The sequence below is a fragment of the Grampus griseus genome (genome assembly GCF_964374135.1).
Source record: "Grampus griseus genome assembly, chromosome: 15".
NCBI classification, from domain to species: Eukaryota; Metazoa; Chordata; class Mammalia; order Artiodactyla; family Delphinidae; genus Grampus; species Grampus griseus.
This window is the reverse complement of record NC_139009.1, coordinates 77,140,126-77,155,728: the sequence shown is the minus strand read 5'-3', so window position 1 is coordinate 77,155,728 and position 15,603 is coordinate 77,140,126. Positions and strand designations below refer to the sequence as shown.

The window sequence follows — 15,603 nt, the reverse complement described above, 5'->3', positions numbered from 1 at the left end:
TAAATAAATAATAAAAATTTAATAATTGTGTATCAATATTAGTTCATTAATTAAAACAAATATACCATATTAATATAAGATGTTGATAATAGGGGAAATTGGGTTCAGGGAGTTCATACTACTTTCTTAATTTTTCTGTAAATCCAAAACTGTTTAAGAAAATTAAGGAAAATTAAGTCTAATTTTTTAAAAATAAATGATCACAATATATTTAATCAATGAATTAAATATGATAATATTAAATCAATAAATAGTAAAAAGGCTATTCCTAATCTTTAAAAAGATTTCCAAGTAAAATACTTAAACATGATAAAGATTATTTACCAAGAGAAAGCTTTAGACTAAAGAGTAAAATGCAGAGCCAATTTCATCAAAATCAGTTTCAAACTACTTATGCATCTATCACTATGATTCAACATTTCCCAAAGTTCTATTTAATGCAATTAAACCAAAAAAATAAAATTAAGTTAAAATTAAATTTAAAAATAGGCAAAATCATCCATGATATTTTAGGAAAGAAAATCTTTAAAAAGAAAATTTGGTTTAAATGGTTGCATATGTTTTCTGTATTAACAAAAATTGGAAATGGAAGAATATCTCATTGTAGTAGTAACAATATACAACGTGAAGTAAATTTAACATGAAAGGCATGATATAACTTAAATAAAATCTTCTAGAGGACATAAAAACTGAATCAATTGAGAGATATAACACGTCTGGATAGGAAGACTTAGTATCATAGAAATAAGAATCCTCCCAACATTAATATGTATGGACATTACTGCCATTCTATCACAATGAGTTTAGAGCTAGCTAAAAATAGTCATAGGGAACAACAATAATGACAGAAAAGTTCATAGGGAAAAATAAGTGCTTGAGAATAACCAAGAAGCTAAGGCAAAGATTAAGAGGGAATTGCCTTTAAAACCATTGTGTGGTGGAGACGGCTACCTGCCATCACCCCCATATTGGTTATCTATATCTGTGTAAGTACCACCTTCTGTAATACCTCAAGAAAATCAAAGGAGTTTTGTTCAGTCATACAAAGGTCCCTTTAAAGAGATTTGGGTGTTCCTCTCAGATCCTCTCAATCAAACAATAAGGGGAGATTAAGAGCAGTGTTTCTCAGCCTCCATGCAGGAGCTCAAGGTAGTGAAGGGTTTATCTCAAAGATTTGTAGTGTGTTTCATCTAACGGAGTTAATCCCAAGGAGACTCACACACACACAAAGAAAACCCACAAGTTTTTTGAGAAATCTGTGTCAGCCAAGCAGGCATGCTCCCACAGGGGTGGGGTGTGGAGGGATACGGGAAGAGTCCCTCTAAAGTTAAGGTAGTGGTGCCCACTCGGACACTGTCACCAGCAGTGCAGCTGGTGCTGTGAGTAGGAGCTGCCAATTCCCCTCTCCCGGGAACTGCTCTGACCTGACAGAGCTGCTTTCCCTGGGGAGTAATTCCTTCCCCCTGGACAGAGCGGACTGTAGCCAATGGCTGAATGACATGGAGTGTAAATGGTCAGGCCCCCTTGCCTTTAGGGGAGGCAGATCTAGGATGCAGTTTGTGCTCCATGGTCATATCCTGTGGGTCAGACCAGGTTAGACTTGGTCCTGAGACCAGGTCCTTTCTCCTTCCCCTCCCCTGTCCTCCCTTCAGGCTTTTCCTGAAGGGCACTCCTTCAGTACATCCTGTGCCCCCAAACCACTATCTCAGTCTCTGCTTCTGGGGAAGCCGGGCTAAGTCTCTTCCCCTGGCTACATGTATTGATTCAGGGAGGGCAAATGATCTCAGCCTGTCCAATTAAAGCTGACCCCCCAAACCCGTTGAGAGCCAGACTATGCGTCTGGAGCTGCTGGCAGCCGTTTTGCCCCCCGATGGCGTGGCGGGTGGTGTCTGCTCTTGGAGGGAGACAGCAAGGGTAGCCAAGGGATGGAGCAAGTAAGACCAAGTCCTGAAGACATTGCTTACGCCCTTGGATTCAGGTAAACAGTTGTCTTCCAACACACACTATTTTTGTGTTGCTTAAACCATTTGGTCACATTTGGGAGACTCCGCTGACATACCTGGGAACCTCCCAGAGGAATGAGGCCCCTCCCTCTGCATAGCTACAGGTGGTCAACACCACCTGCAGTGCTTATAGAGTAGCAGGGAGGAGCTACAGAATCCTGGCCCATTGTCTCAGTTATCAAAAAATTTAAAAATTTTTAAAAAGGTTGTTTTTATTTAGTATTTTTTTTATTTTATAAAAACCTTCTTTCTCATTTTTAAATGGATACCCACATAATGTTTCTAGTGTGAACTCTGTTCATGAAAGATTTTAACACACCAAAACGTATTATAAAATAAGTTATTCCTGGGACTTCCCTGGTGGCGCTGTGGTTAAGAATCCACCTGACAATGCAGGGAGCACGGGTTTGAGCCCTGGTCCAGGAAGACCCCACATGCCACAGAGCAGCTAAGCCTGAGTGCCACAACTACTGAGCCCACACGCTGCAACTACTGAAGCCCTCACGCTCTAGGGCCCGCGTGCTGCAACTACTGAGCCTGCATGCTGCAACTACTGAAGCTCGTGTGCCTAGAGCCCGTGCTGCGCAACAAGAGAAGCCACCGCAATGAGAAGCCCAAGGACCGCAGCAAAGAGTAGCTCCCGCTCGCTGCAACTAGAGAAGAGCCCATGTGCAGCAACGAAGACCCAATGCAGCCAAAACAACAACAACAACCACCAAACAAACAGAAAAACAAAAACCATAAAATAAGTTATTCCAGATAAGAAAGAGTTTAACACATAAGAAAAAGGAAAACATGGTTATTCCTGCTTCTGAGTATGCCTAGAGATCAGCCAGCATCATCTTATGCCAAGAGCATGAGTTGTAAAAACCCTATGATCCATCTTGATTGACAATCTTGAGAGCATAGCCACCCATAGAGAACCAGCAAGGGGGAAAACATGGACATTTTTGCTTACCTTGATGGGAAGATGCTCTCCACTTTCCAAGCCAAAGAGCAGAATACTGGATTCACTCTAAATGTAAAATATCCAGTTTTTTAAAACCAGCAACAGTAATCTATTTACATCCATACTACTGTTCAAAACTGTGGCATCTCCCACCATCTGTTAGCTGACTCTGCTACTTACGTCACAGACAGTATTGCTAACAAGCAAACATCATAATTTATGCATGGAGCTATTCAAAGTCTGCTGCGCCTGCGGGATTGAATGTCCTGCTTATTCACAGGAATAGGAACCAGATTACAGTCCGAGAAAGAATCTAAATGTTTTAATCAATTCAGTCATAAAAATAAGACTCGACTATCGGTCTTCAAAAAGTTTTGTTGTGGGCAACTGAAAGGAAATTAGGCATCTGAAAGCCAGACGATGAATCACTAAGCAGTTTAATTAACTTGGCTTCTTTCTAGTTTCCTAATGTGTAGATTTTCACAAGAATCTGGTTTGTGAGTGAATATTCAGGCTGCTGTTTGCGGGAACAATAAAAGAAATGGGGTCTTAAACTGGAGGGAAAATAGAATTAAACATGTATTTAAGGTTTGTACTGTGTCCCGGGTGTTTCCTATACGTCATCTCACTTACTTCCTAGAACAACTTAATTAGGTAAGTATTATGAACTTCTCTTTACAAGTGAGGAAACCAAAGGCTGGGGCAGGTGAATGGTGCCAAACCTTTGAGAATTATTTCCTATTCAAATTATCACTCATTCCTAGATTTACAATAAGTTCCTAAAGACTATATGACGTTTGAGTTGTGCCTGATCAGGAAAACAGAAAGCACTTTAGGTACTTAAACCAGAAGGAATCTGATTCAAAGAATTAAATACAAAAGTGTTGGGAAGGATAATGATTTCAGGCAGGACTTCTGACTATGGTTGAGTGAGGAGATTGTCAAACGCTCTTCCCTAAAAACAACTATAAAGATGGACAAAATTGCCCCCAAACAATCATTTCAGCGCTCTGGAAACTGACCATAGGCATTCAACAATCTGAGAAGTGTTTATGCTTTAGCAAATGCTGGACTTCGTGGAAATCTGTGGCGTTCTAGTCTGTGTCTGATCCTGTCTATCCCTTCAATGTGGAGTACTGTCAGGGAGGAAGGACCGTGAGAACCAGCAACTTTGCTGTTGCCATCAAAGGGGGCTCACTCCATTTGGAGCAGCGGATGATGCCCACACTCAGGGTCCTTGTCAGTGAAAGTGATTTCCCAGAGGCAGGAGAGCTGGGGAGGGCCAAGCCCTGGTCTGGGAGGATCCCACATGCCGCGGAGCAACTAGGCCCGTGAGCCACAACTACTGAGCCTGCACATCTGGAGCCTGTGCTCCACAACAAGAGAGGCCACGATAGTGAGAGGCCCGCACACTGCGATGAAGAGGGGCCCCCCGCTTGCCACAACTAGAGAAAGCCCTCGCACAGAAATGAAGACCCAACACAGCCCTAAATCAATAAATAAATTAAGGAAAAAAACGAGTAAATCCTATTTTAAAAAAAAAGGAGAAAATAAAAAATAAATAGAAAAATGACAAATATATAACAAACAATATCAATAATTATATTAAATCTGAATTATCTAAACACCCTAATCAAAAGGCAGAAATTGAAAGACTGCATAAAAAAGCAAAGTCCAATCCTGTCTACAAGAGACACAACGCTGATTCAAAAACACAAATAAATGCAAAGTTAAATTTTGGGAAAAGATACTCTTTGCAAATAGTAACCCAAAGAGAGCTAGAGTGCTGTATGGGGTTGAAGAGCATTCCCCCCAAATTTCATGTCTACTCAGAATCTGTGAATATGACCTCATTTGGAAATAGAGTCTTTGAAGATGTAATCAAGATAAGACAAGGTCATACTGAATTAAGGTGAGCTCTAATCCAATGATTGATGTACTGATAAGAAAATAGAAATTTGGACACAAACCCGCAGAGAGAACGCCATGTGATGATGGAGACAGAGATCTGAGTGATGTGTCTACAGGCCAAGGAACATCCAATATTCCTGGCAATTACCAAATACCAGGAACAGGCAGGGAAACATTCTTCCCTTGAGAATCCTAGAGCCTTGAAAGAAAACATGACCCTGACAACACCTTGATTTCAGAGTTCTAGCCTCCAGAACTGTGACAGAATCAAGTTCTGTTGTTTTAAGCTCCCCAGTTTAGATATCATCAGAGACAAAATGGGACATTTCATAATGATAAAAAGGGTCCATCTGTCAGAAAGATGTAACAATTAAAATGTAAATGCACTTACAATAGAACTCCAAGATACATGAAGCTAGAGAATTCCCTGGTGGTCCAGTGGTCAGCACTAGGTGCTTCCACTGCTGGGACCCGGGTTCAATCCCTGGTCAGTGAAAAAATACATGAAGCTAAAACTGACAGATTTAAAAGGAGAAATATACAACTCAACATATACAGTTGTAGATTTCAAGACCCCATTTTAAATATTTAATAGAACAACTAGTCAGAAAATGAGCAAAACATGAACAGTACTACCAACAAATGCACCCTAACTAGTATATACAGAATACACCACCCAATAACTGGAGAATACACATTCTTTTCAAGAACACATGGAACATTTCCAGGAAAAATGACATGCTATGCCATAAAAGTATAAAAGTCTCAATAAATAAAAAGGTTTGAAATCATGCAAAGTACGATCTCTGAAGGTATTGTTGTCCCTTACATCTGTCACCCCAACCCAGAATTGCAGCTGCGGAGACTGTGGGAATTTGTGCTCCTCCAGTTAAAATTCCTCTCTCTGAATCCAGTAAAATCCAAGCTTCCCCAGGAACAGAAGCTCTGCGAGGGCAGGGACTTTGTCTTGTGTCCTCCATGCCTCAAGCGATGTCTAGAACAAGCACCAGCAAGGATATCCTCGCCCTACAGACTGTTTTCCTTCTAACGGAAACGTTATATTACACGTACACGCAACATCCGAACTTGGTAACTTCCCAGTTATGAAGAGTTGATTATATGCCAGGCATGCCTTAGGCATTTCACATGTCACTTAATCCTCACCAATGTCACATTATTATTCCATTCTTCAAAGATACAATTTGAGGGACTTCCCTGGTGGTCCAGTGGCTAAGACTCCACGCTCCCAGTGCAGGGGGCCTGGGTTCGATCCCTGGTCAGGGAACTAGATCTCACATGCATGCGGCAACTAAAAAGATTCCGCATGCAGCAACTAAGACCCGGAGCAGTCAAATAAATGTATGAATGAATGAATGAATGATACAATTTGAGGCCCAGAGAGGTTGAGTAACTTGTCGCAAGTCACACAGAGAGTCAGCGGCTGAGGTGGGATGTTAGCCTAGGCCTGGTGGCCCCAGAGCCTGAGCTGTCATCTCTCTGTCACACAGCCTGAGCAAAGTCACAATCCCAGACACAGTCACCTTCTGAAGAAAGTGACTCCAAGTTCTGTCATCCTAATAAAAACCTCAGGCCTCATGATTTCTAAATGACACCCAGCCTGAAGCTCAGGACCTCGTTCTGGAACTCCAAGTCCCTCTCTACGGCTGGAGTTTAAGTAGCCTGGAATGTTCTCCAGTGCTTCTTAGGGCATTTGAAGTGGTAGGAGAACAAGGGAAGGGACCAGCTGTGTGAGCTGAGGATACTGTCTCCAGAGGGACTGAGCCCCTTCCTGGCTCACGTGAGACCTTTGGGAGAGCGGGATGTGGGATGTCTATGGAGGGGCGAGGAGCTCCCCCATCCTTCTTCCTGGTGCCGTATTCACGGGTACCCACGTTCCACATACCACGGATGACCTGGGCATGTCTCATCCCGGAAACTCTAAGGAACTTGACTGCAAGAGGTATATACCAGGAACTGCATATAGAACCACCCTTCAAGGGCCTTTCTCTGCTGCAAGGTTCAAGCTGTTTTTACAAAGGCCCCTGTGAGGTAATAGAAAATACATACAGTTGACCCTTGAACAAAGTGGCGGTTAAGGCCACTGGCTCCTGCGCCTTCAAAAATCCAAGCATGACTTTACAGTCGGTCCTCCCTATTCACGGTTCCAATCCATGGATTCAACCAACCATGGATGGTATCGTGCTGTATTTATTGGAAAATAAAATCCATATATAAGTGGACCTGGGCAGGTAAAACCCATGTTATTCAAAGGTCAAATATAGCAACCCAAATCTCTCATTTATCACTGATATTTATTGAAACTCTTTAAAATCACATTATCTAAAGAATGCCCCATTTAGGCAGCTCTTCCACGAATTTATTGGTCTCTATGCTTGTCTATAGACTGGGCAATCCCTTCGCAGTTGGGGCGGGATTAGAAGTGGATTCAACAACAGACGCATATTTCAGGTATGGTTTGGGTACTTTTTTTATACTTTTAACTATAGGTTCTGACTGTTCTTCCCTTTTACAATTGTTTTTTAGATGCATATGTTTGTATGTGTACACATGAATGTGTATAATAATTATTATTATGGATATTTCGGACATCATACAGTACAGAAATTTTTGAAGCAGATGTTCACTTTGTAATATCAAAGGCACGAAAGAACTTAACACAGAAAAATAAAACAGATAATTTATGCAGTCTTTTTATTAAACATTTTGGTGCTTGGGGGGAAAAAGTAAAAAAGGTCAAATATATATTGGTCTCTGCTCCTGGCTCCTGGCTCCTGGCACAGAGTTCCTAAAACACTTGTAATTTCCCAAGTGATAAGAGCCCTGGGATCATCTTGAGTTCTACTGAGGTGACTCTGGGTGAGCTTCTCCATGGCTCCTGGATAGGGGGTGGTTGTCAGGAAGACCAAATCATGATTATTAGGAGCTTGGAAGTTTCAGTGCCACCCTCCATCCTTCAGAGAGGAGACAGGGGCTGGAAACTGAGTTAATAATTCAGCATGCCCATGTGAGGAAGCCCCCATGAAATGCCAATAGTACAAGGTTCAGAGGGCTTCCAGGTGGGTGAACGAATCCACATACTAGGAGGGTGACTCATCTCAACTCCACGGGGACAGAGGTGCCTGCACTCGGGACCCTCCCAGACCTCATTCTGTATATCTCCTCATCTGACTGTTCATCTCTGCCCTTTATTATACCCTTTAGTAAACTGATAAACGTGTCTCTCTGAGTTCTGTGAGCCGCCCTAGCAAATGAATCAAACCCAAGGAAGAAGTCCACTGGATCCTCTGACCTACAGCCCACTGGTCAGAAGCACAGATGACAACCTGGGCTTGAGGCTGGCGCTGGAAGTGTGTGCTGTGGTGGTGGAGGCAGTCTTGTGGACCTGAGCGCTTAACCTGTGGGATCTGACGCTACCATGGGGTAGTGTCAGGACTGGGTGGACCTGTTGGTGGCCACAGAGAATCGCTTGGGGTATGGAAAACCTCCACACACTTGGTGACCAGAAATGTCAGAAGTGAAGTGTTTGGTGTGAGTGTGGAGTAGTATGAGACATGCAGGAGAAGGAAACACCAGAGGGAAAAACTGGTGTTTCCGACTCAGGCCACATCTACTTTTGTGGAAGCGTGGGCAGCCCTGGGATGGACGAAGCGGACAGGGAGAGACTGGGGAGAAACCTTACATAAAAAAGATCTATGTGAGGGCTTCCCTGGTGGCACAGTCATTGAGAGTCCTCCTGCCGATGCAGGGGACACAGGTTCGTGCCCCAGCCCGGGAAGATCCCACATGCCACGGAGCGGCTGGGCCCGTGAGCCATGGCCGCTGAGCCTGCGTGTCTGGAGCCTGTGCTCCGCAACGAGAGAGGCCACAATAGTGAGAGGCCTGAGTACCGCAAAAAAAAAAAAAAAGAAAAGACCTATGTGGTCCATGTTTGTACAGCATGCTATGCAGGAAGAGTTTGCTGCAATCAATCTGTCAAAGAAAGGCAAAAGGAGCTTTCACAAGTAAACTCTTCCGGTACGTGAAAGCATTTCATTTTATTGTTTAACATCCTAATTGGGAGAAAAAAAAAATCTCCCATCACGTGTTCACAATTAGATTTTTTTTTTTTTCTTTCTTTCTTCAAAGAATATTAAGGGAAGTTCCCTGGCGGTCCAGAGGTTAGCACTCGGCACTTTCACTGCCCTGGCCTGGGTTCCATCCCTGGTCGGGGAAGTAAGATCCCGAAAGTCATGTGGTGTGGCCAAAAAAAAAAAAAAAAAAAAAAAAGAATTATCCAGTGAGTGTAACATCACGTGCATAGCATCTTGAGAACCGCGATTCCGGTTCTTTGGGGGCAGAAGAGTGTGACAGGCCTTCCTAAAGGAGGGGGTCAAGGGCTCCACTGAAGGGTATGGCAGTTCTACCTGCAAAGTGCTTAAGAGCTACCGAGACCTCAGGCTAAAGAAATAGTAAGTCTTATTTTACTCAGCACGATTGTGAGATACAAAACTCTGGCTCATTAAATGTTTTGATTAATAGGGACTTTATGATCCATGTGGTATATGGTCCATCCATTTAGGGAGGGTTAATACACACTCAACAATGAAACAGACTTTCATTTGACCTTGATGATGATCAGGGCACTTCAAAGACTTTGGATGAAGGAGTGTGGGTAACACGGCAGGGAAGATCCAATGGGAAGACTTAATGAAAGGCTATGAATTTGAAACTGAGGATGCTGGCTTCAATGAGCCACTGCAGTTTTTGATGGGTGGATAGACGTGATGAACGCTGTGTTTTTGAAAGATTAACCTGATAATGATGTTCAGGGAAGAGGGGAGGTAGAGGGGCGAAAGCAAGAAGAGCAGCCAGAGGCAGGTGTAGTAACCGAAGCGTGGAATGATTGCGGTAGCGTCAGAGACAGACAGTTTTGAGTTGTTTGGTGTCCAAGTAGGAGACACAAAGAGCAGAGAGAGGGGAAAGGGTAGTTGAGGATTTTGCAGCTTGTATCTTAGGAGCATCAATCTAAGGTCTATGTAAGAAAAGTCCTTCTTTAGAGGCTCCAAGTCTGGCCCTATTCTAGCCACGTCCCTCCCTATGAGTGAGACATCTGTGAGGTCAAGGGGATATGGGCACCCCAAGACTATAACCTTCCCCCTTTCTAGACTATTCTGGGTACCTGAGAACCTGATGCTTCACTGTCCAAATAGCCCAGCTCATGGCCTGGGCCTATACAGGCTTCTTCCCTGGGTCCATTCTCTGAAGAGTCAATGGTATGGCTGGTGTGTGCGCCTCTAGGCCTGAGAGGTGGCCAAAAGGCAGCTGTTTGTGGGAGGTGCTGGGTGAGTGGGCGGAGCTTGAATTTCCTGGCTACGGAGTCCCCGCGCATGATGCAAAACCAACCCCTCACAGTGTAGGATGGAGTCAAGGGGGCGGGCCATGGACAGGGGCCAGGGTCGTCCCTTCCAGTATTACCAAGGTCTGGCATGGAACTCCTGTGAGTCTGAAAATTATTAAAATCCTGATCTTCCAGGTCATTCTCGTAAATGTATATTTGTAAGGTAGGAAGATAGACATATTGTTTAGCAGCTTATCAGCTCGTTTATAACTTCAAAGTATTTAGACATATGGCTTCCCTTTGTACTCTTGCCCTACAACTATTAGGTGTATGTGGGCCTGCTTTTTAGCCAAATATATTCCTTTTTTAGTTTCTCAGGGTGACTTTTCTTCCAATTTTCTCTTTTCTGAGGGCTTACCTCTTGGGTTGTCCCTTAGACTATCCAGAACAATTCTTTTGTTAATTGGCTTACCAGTTTCTTGTTTGTTTGTTTGGCCGTGCCACGTGCGTGGCTTGTGGGATCTTAGTTCCCCAACCAGGGACTGAACCTGCACCCTTGGCAGTGAAAAACGTGAAGTCCTAACCACTGGACTGCCAGGGGATTCCCCTCAGTTTTTTAAATTATTGATTTGTAATTCCTTGTATATCTCAGCTATGAGGCCTTTGTCAGATACATATGTGTATGTACACACGCGCACACACACATCAGACATATTCTACTCTCTTGTTTTCCTTTTTATTCTCTTGATGATGTCTTCTGATGAATAAAAGTTCATAATTTTAAGGTTGCCATTTTATCAGTTTTTTCCTTTATTCATAGAGATTTTTGTGTCTGCTTTGAGAAATCTTTATCTAGCGGAAGATCATAAATATTTTTCTTCTTTCTGTTTTCCTCAAGCAGGTTTATTGCTTCACTTTTCACATTTAGATGCATTATATCACAATGAATCTGCAACTAATATTTTTCTTTTTGCAACTGATTTTTGTGTGTGGTAGAGGTCAAGATTAATTTTGTTTTCCAAGTGCATATCCATTGACCCAGCTCCATTTATTGAAAAGTCCATCCTTTCTCCTATTGATGTGCAATGTTGCCTTTGTTATAAACAAAGTGACTATATATGCATAGGTTCTTTCCATTGGTCTATTTGTTTCTCCTTGTACCAAAATCATAGTTTCGTAATTACTATAGCTTTGTACTTAAATATTATAATTTTACAGTTCTTGATATCTGGTAGTGTTAAGTCCTCCAACTTTCTTGGTCAAGATTGTCTTTGCTATTCTTGGTCCTTTGCATTACCGTGTAAATTTTAGAATTGCCTTGTCAATTCTCAAAAACTGTTCCGTTTTCTATTTCCTTGGTTTCTTCCCTTCCACTTACTTTGGATTTGATTTGATATTCTTTTCATAGATGAAACAGATGACAATAGAGATGAAAGCTTAGATAATTGATTTTCAGTCTTTCTTCTTTTTCTAACATATGTTCTGTAGAATGTAAATTTCCATTTAAGCACAGCTTCAGTCTGCGTTCTACCAGTTTTGATACACCACATCTTTATTACCATTCAGTTAAAAAATTTTTTTTCATACTGTTGCGATTTCTTCGTTGACTCATGGGCTACTGAAGGGTTTTACCTGATGTCCAAGCAGCTTGATTCCACTGCAGTCAGAGAAAGCGCTCAAAATTATATCAGTCCTTTGAAATTTGTCGAGGCTTACCTTATAACGCAGCATATAACGAGTTTTGGTAAATGTCTTACAACGTTTTGTCCCACTATTGTTATTGACTGTGTATCCTGCCTCCAAGAGAAGAAGGAGAAGGCAAGTGCAAATTCTAAGGTCCAGCCTAGGAAGAAAGGCACAGTACTTCATTTACATGTAGTAAATGAAGATACTTATGTATCCACATGGCCAGGCCTAATGCAAAGGAGCATGGGAAGCTGAATTCTCAGACAGGGTGTTCCCTCTGTAAGATAGCAAGAGAGCTGCACGCTGTCCCACACCATCTTCCAGCTAAGCAACTCCAGTTGGGGGAAAAAAGAGAGTCTTTCTCCATAGCTCAGGTAGAAAAATCCCGGAGAGAATCAGATTCGCCAAATTTGGATCACTCTCCTATGTTTCTCCAATCACGATGGCAAACGGGGTGGAGTAGTCCTGTTGGGCCAAGATATTCATTTTCCTGTGTCCAGAACGGTCAGTGTCAATCCCAACAGAATCACATAAAACGGACTCCAAGGGGAAAGATGGATTCTATTCTTAAGAAAAGGGGTGCTGTACAAGAACTAAAACAAACAAAAAAGATGTTCACTGCAAAGTGTAGGTGAGAAAAAGGAGAGAAGTACTACTGGATTTGGAAATTCAGAGGTCGCTGATGTTCCTAATGACATCCGTGGCTGCGGAGTGGCAGAGAGAGAAGCCAGCTTGCCGGGGTGAGTGGGTGATGCAGGAGGATTGAGTGAGTGAAGAGGACGGGGGTGGGGGGCACGATGAAAGTGGGTGTCACTTCCGGGATGACTGGCTGTGAAGAGAAGCAGCTACAATGTCTGGGCCTGAGTTCCCCAAAAAGGGGGCCCTGGTACAGGGATTTGAGAGCAAGTAGTTTATTTGGGAAGTGATCCCAAGAGACGTGGTATAGTAAACCAGGAAAAGGAAGGACTCCAACAAGAGAAGGTGCGTGAATGAGCGGGTTACAAGCTGTGGACAACGGGAACGCTTCTGCAGATGACCTCGAAGTAGGGTGTAGGATATATGCCTCCCTGCCGGTTCGTTCACTGGAGGGGTGAGGAAGCTGGAGAACTATCTACCAACTTTTTTTTTTTTTTTTTTCTTTTTTGCGGTATGCGGGCCTCTCACCGTTGTGGCCTCTCCCGTGGCGGAGCACAGGCTCAGTGGCCATGGCTCACGGGCCCAGCCGCTCCGCGGCATGTGGGATCTTCCCGGATCGGGGCACGAACCCGTGTCCCCTGCATCGGCAGGAGGACTCTCAACCACTGCGCCACCAGGGAAACCCTCTACCAACTCTTATTCCTCCTGGATGTCTGAGTGCTGGGGGCGGGGTTGGGGGGGGGTGAGGAAATGTAACCAACCCGGCACTCCTGAGTCTGCCGCATTCCTCCTCTGAGCGAGCTTCCCTCCAGCGGTTGCCGAGCTGGAGGCTTGGGCGTAGAATAAGCGAGTACTCGCCGCTGGGAACGTGGGCAAAATGGGAGAGAGGAGAGCGCCTTTACGATATGCTAATTAGACACCATGAGCACAGGGAGAGCAGGACGGGGAGACGTCCCAGGATGCTCTTTCTCTAAAGAGTAAAAGATATGAGGCGTGTGGCTGATGCGGCTATCTCATGCGGAAGTGTAGGAAGTTTACGGGAAATCTGATAGAGTCCTTTCTCTGTCCCTCAAATGGACCAAAAATCGTTTCCTAAAAGGAAGTCAGAGTGAGATCAGGGCCGAAGGGACTTTCAAGAACCCCGCCACGCACACACTCGAAAGGGGAAATCGTTCCGGAGAAGAGAAAGCGAGTGACCCAACGCCGGTAAACCGCAGGGCGGAGTCCAGGGCTCCCCAGAGCTTGTGTGCAAGCGCCCGGCGGAATCTGAAGTCACCCCCTGGCTGTGTGCCACGCAGGAGGTCTCAGCAGGTGAAAGGAGCATTCGACCCAAAGGGAAACCAACAGCCACCGGAACGCTTCTGGTTCTCCGCCGTCTTTAAGCAGGAAAGCCAAAGAAGCGCATCTTGGACGCAGGATGGGGCCGCAGAACTTTTTGGTTTTATCCATAAAACGTCCCTTTGAAATAGTGGGTGGGAAGCTACCGGAGCAAGCCCCCTAGAAAGGGATCTTCCGCTGGCACCGCCGCCCCCCTCCGCCCCCAGCAGTGACCCTGGGCTCGGGAGGACTGCCCCACCCTCCGGTCCCTCTGGGGACCGGCTCCCGAGGCTGCAGCTTAAGCCGCGCGCCCCTCCTCCAGCCCCCGCATCCTCCGCCGCCGGCAGCCGGCTCAGGGAGGGTGCGGGGCGCGCCCCGGGCGCACAGACTCCCCCCCCGCCCGCCGCCGCCGGGCTGGCCGCGCGGAATCACGGGCCGGAGGCGGGGCTGCGCCGGCGGTGGGCGCGGCGTCCGGGCTGCGCTCGCCGCTCGGGCCGACGCGCGGGCACCCGGGCGCGGGCCGCCAGGGGAACCCTAGCTGCGCGGGGGCCGGGCACGGCGGCGCGGCCGGAGCGTGCGGGCGGGGTCGGCGGGGCCAGATCCCGGCTGGCGCCCGGGCGGTTCCTACGCTGAGCCGCCGCCTGGCCGGCTGGTTCCTGCGGCGGCTGCCGGGGCGGCCCGGTCGCGCGGCCCTTCGCCATGTACACCTTCGTGGTGCGCGACGAGAACAGCAGCGTCTACGCCGAGGTCTCCCGGCTGCTGCTCGCCACCGGCCACTGGAAGAGGCTGCGGCGGGACAACCCCAGGTTCAACCTGATGCTGGGAGAAAGGAACCGGCTGCCCTTTGGGAGACTGGGTGAGCTTCCCCGTTTCGCGCCCTCCCGCTCCTCCCGGTAGAACGAGCGCTTTTGTCTTAAGGTCAGAAACCTTCCACTCTGTCGTTCCTCGGGCGGATAAAAAAATGCATCCCTAAAGGGCTAAGGCCGTCGTTTTTCATGCCTTCTCGGGTCCCAAATCGAATTCGGGGCGGGAGTGTCGGTGCGGGCCCCCGGGACGGCGGCTGCCTCCTGACAATGACCCGGCCCTGCAGCCCCGGGGGCGTCGGCCTCGGGAGCGGGGAGCCAATGCCGCGCGTTCCCCGGATTCCCCGGTCCTGACGCCCCCAAATCGGGCAGGTCGGCTGGGCAGATCGCCGGGCGGGGCGAGGCTCCGCGGAGCTGGCGGCTGACCATCTTGCAAATTTCCACCACGGGGGATTCCGCCCTGTCTGTGTTGGCTCGGGAGGGGAGCTTGTGTGTGTTGAAAACCCTGAGGATTCAGCTCCCCGAAGGCTCAGATAAAGCGGCAGGGGATTTGGAAAAGACCTCTGGATTGCGAAAACGGGAGCTTCAGCAGTGAGCCCAGCCCGGGGAAGGGCGGAAGGGTGTCTGATTTTAGACCTTCCCTTAGTTTCACCAAAGAACACGTTTTCACACTTGCGCATTGAATGCAGATTTTACGTGACCCAGGTTTCTCTGCCCTACTGTCTCCGAGGGAGTTCCCTTCATTGACACGGTTGAAGCTGGCGCCCCCATGCCTACATCTTCCCCTGTAGGAAGAGGCAGGGGGAAGGAGAGGACCAACGGCTCCTTTTTAGATGACGTAATCCAGAAGTTGTGCAGATCATTGCCATTTACATCCCACTGACCTGCACATAGTCTCACGGCCTCTCCTCCCTGCATAGTCATCCGGAATTGCAGCCTCACTCAGGGTCGCCGTGTGCC

General features: G+C 46.2%; 1 protein-coding gene across 1 annotated transcript in view; it reads left to right on the top strand.

The window, feature by feature from the left end:
- The first annotated feature begins 14,448 nt into the window (after positions 1-14,448).
- The window catches only part of TTL (tubulin tyrosine ligase), a 36,617-nt gene continuing 35,462 nt past the window's right edge, over positions 14,449-15,603 (top strand). The window contains exon 1 of the mRNA XM_082672251.1: positions 14,449-14,696. Coding sequence (XP_082528377.1) covers positions 14,540-14,696 — 157 coding nt within the window. The 5' untranslated portion in view covers positions 14,449-14,539. The remainder of the gene's footprint in view (positions 14,697-15,603) is intronic.